At 38.7% G+C, this 2672-nt stretch overlaps 1 protein-coding gene across 1 annotated transcript; it reads right to left on the bottom strand.

Annotated features, from left to right (window-relative positions):
* Positions 1 to 685: 685 nt before the first annotated feature.
* Positions 686 to 2631, bottom strand: LOC111646712 (uncharacterized). The gene is made up of 3 exons (XM_023396277.2): positions 2514 to 2631; positions 1894 to 2055; positions 686 to 1644 (listed from the first exon to the last, which is right to left on the bottom strand). The coding sequence occupies exons 2-3, from the start codon at positions 2017 to 2019 to the stop codon at positions 1075 to 1077; spliced, it is 696 nt and encodes a 231-aa protein (XP_023252045.1). The 5' UTR covers positions 2020 to 2055; positions 2514 to 2631; the 3' UTR covers positions 686 to 1074.
* Between the last annotated feature and the right edge of the window lie 41 nt (positions 2632 to 2672).

Genomic DNA, 2672 nt, shown 5'->3' with positions numbered 1-2672 from the left:
TTTTTTTTTTTTTTTTAATTGGCCAGATGTGTACAATTTCACGCATTTTGTCATTAATTAGTCAGCGAGGAAAACTGACTAAAACAATAAGGTTCTTACCTCAGAGTAATCATGATGCAGAAGGCCAAGGACATGATTTGGAAAACACACTGTCGTCAGAGGCTGATAATGAGAAATTGATAATCATGTCTCTGAATTATCTCTGAAAACATTTAAATAAAGAAAGTCTGAGGAGAAATGTTCTCCTGATTAAAAAACAAGGCGGCTGTATGATAAATCATCTTTGGGATTTGGGGGATAAGAGGCCTCAAACTGGCAACACAGAAATGAAACCATGATAGTGGCAATTCATGTTGGTTCTCAAACAACCAGGCAGCACAATTTTTTAAAATGCTAGTATTTTCAAGGGACTGTTTAAACCAATGTTGAACTGATATATGTGTCACTTCCTTCTCCTCAGAAACTACAGTGCATACAGCGGCCCTATTTGTTGAATACATAGCATTATTACAACACTACTTAAAATTAAAATAATACTATTGCAATAAAACAATTTGTTTATGAGCCAAATGGCTAGTACATGTGGGCTAAAGTCTATAAACACAAAAATGGAGGCATTAGTATTCATATTAAGACATCTTGCATGCATTAATAATCCAAAGTCTTTTTTCTGGGTACGATTGCAGCATTTTGTGCCTTTAGTTCATGGCATAATTATGTACAAGTGAAAAGCAAGGTAACTGAAGATAAATTACACACGATCCTATCAACAAAGAACATCTTTTGTGTGCTTCTCGGTGTCGTCATCACAGAGAACGACCTCCTATGTTACAGTAAAATTGTAACCCCTGTCCAGCAAAAACACAAAAAACAGCTTATTTACTCCCTTCGATGTGCATCTACAGCATCACTGCTACTAAATAAAGTCTGTTTAGTACAGCAGTACCTTTTTTTCCTATTGCAAATATAACATAGTACAAAATTGTCTGATTGCAGCAAATGTAGGTCCCCACTGGGGAGAATTCTGTGGAAGACTGAAATCATCCATCTTTTCTACAGCTTCTCCCTGTCCATCTACCCCTCCTCCTCTTTGGCTGTGTCTGCAGGAGCCGCCTCCTTCTCCTGGATTTCAGGTGGATCTACAGTCTTGTCTGTAGGGAGCTCAAGGTTCTCCTCTTTTGGGGAGCTGGGAGCTACTCCATCTTTTGTTTCACTATCAGCAGCAGGAGAGCTTTCCACCTCCTTCACAGGACTTTTCTCATCCTGCTTTGCCTCCACGGCAGGAGGCGAGCCCTCCCCGGTAGCCGATACAGTTTTCTCTGTCTCCTTTTCACTAGTGTCAGTCGCCTTCTCCTCGATTTCGGACTTTTCTTCCTCTGCCGGGGCTGGAGCTTCTTCCAGAGGAGCCAAATCCTCTTCTACAGGGGGGATTCCTTTTCCTGCAGGACTTTGGGGTTTGTCGTGTTCAATGGGTGCCAAACCTTCCTCCATCATCTCCTCCTCTTCTTCAATCTCATCCTCTAAAGGAGGGATCATCTGTTCTTCCCTTCCACCGGGGAATACCTTATCTGGGTAGACTAGCTTCAGCTGTTCCTCAAAGTAGTCCTCCAGGTACAAGCCAGCACTCCCCACCTCTGAGGTCGCCTGTCCAGTCAGTGCACAGAAATGTGATAATGACAGAGAGTAAGTAATTAGAAAATAACTATAAATAAAAAAATATATATAATTAAAAAAAGTTTAAAGCACCTGCAAATGATTGTTTAGTGGTATTTGACAATAAGCAGAAAATGTGTTGTCTCGTTTTTCTTGACTGGGTTGCAGTTAACAGGTTTATTTCCCGAAAAGACATTTAAAAAGAAAAAAGAAAGAAAGAAAGAAAGAAAAGATGTTTACCTTGTAGTACTTTGCACAGTTGAAAAATATGAGCCTGATGTCTGCAACAAATTCCTCTGGCCTCCTATAACATTCACCCTCCTTCGACTTGGACTCCAGCTTCCTCTTCACTATTGACAAATCCATCGGTGTCTTGATCAGCTCTTTGTACCTTCTTGTCTCCTACGTGAAAAAAATAATTAAAACATCAGTAACTGATGAGAATTAGATTTTAAGAGTTTCTCTTAAAAAATTGTTTTCCTAAAAAAAATGCAAAAACAACTCAATGTGATCTTGTACAAAAAAAAAAAATTAAAATATGGTGCATCTTTCCAAAATTAGCTGAAAGATTTATTGGTTAACTCTTTAAATATGAGGTATTTATGATAATTATAATGTAATTATCAAAATAGTCTCCACTGGAAACAACAGTCTGTCTTAACTTCATTTTCAGGTCATTAAAAATGACATCCAATAATCCTCTCTAAGAATTAATAATAGAAAAACTTACTGCATTTTATTCGTATTGACTTACTTCCAGAGTAAAAGCAAAACAACAGTCCGACTGCAGGACATTTGTATTTCCTTACCAGTTGAGTTCCTTTGTTTACTGACTAAATACAGTGAATACAGTGCCTTACCGATGGAGAAGCAGGCTGCTGGAAGTCGGTGCTGAAGTCATTGCAGAACAGACGTAGTAGCAGCCTCTCACACCTCTGTATAAAGAAAAAAGAAAAAGAGGGAGAATTAGACCAAGTCCTTAAGGACATGACATTTGTTTGATGGGAGATGACTGCAGG

This window comes from Seriola lalandi, unplaced genomic scaffold, assembly GCF_002814215.2.
Source record: "Seriola lalandi dorsalis isolate HSWRI2012SDOR001 ecotype SW California unplaced genomic scaffold, Sedor1 jcf7180002033985, whole genome shotgun sequence".
Classification (NCBI taxonomy): Eukaryota; Metazoa; Chordata; class Actinopteri; order Carangiformes; family Carangidae; genus Seriola; species Seriola lalandi.
This window is presented reverse-complemented; position numbering and strand designations above follow the sequence as displayed.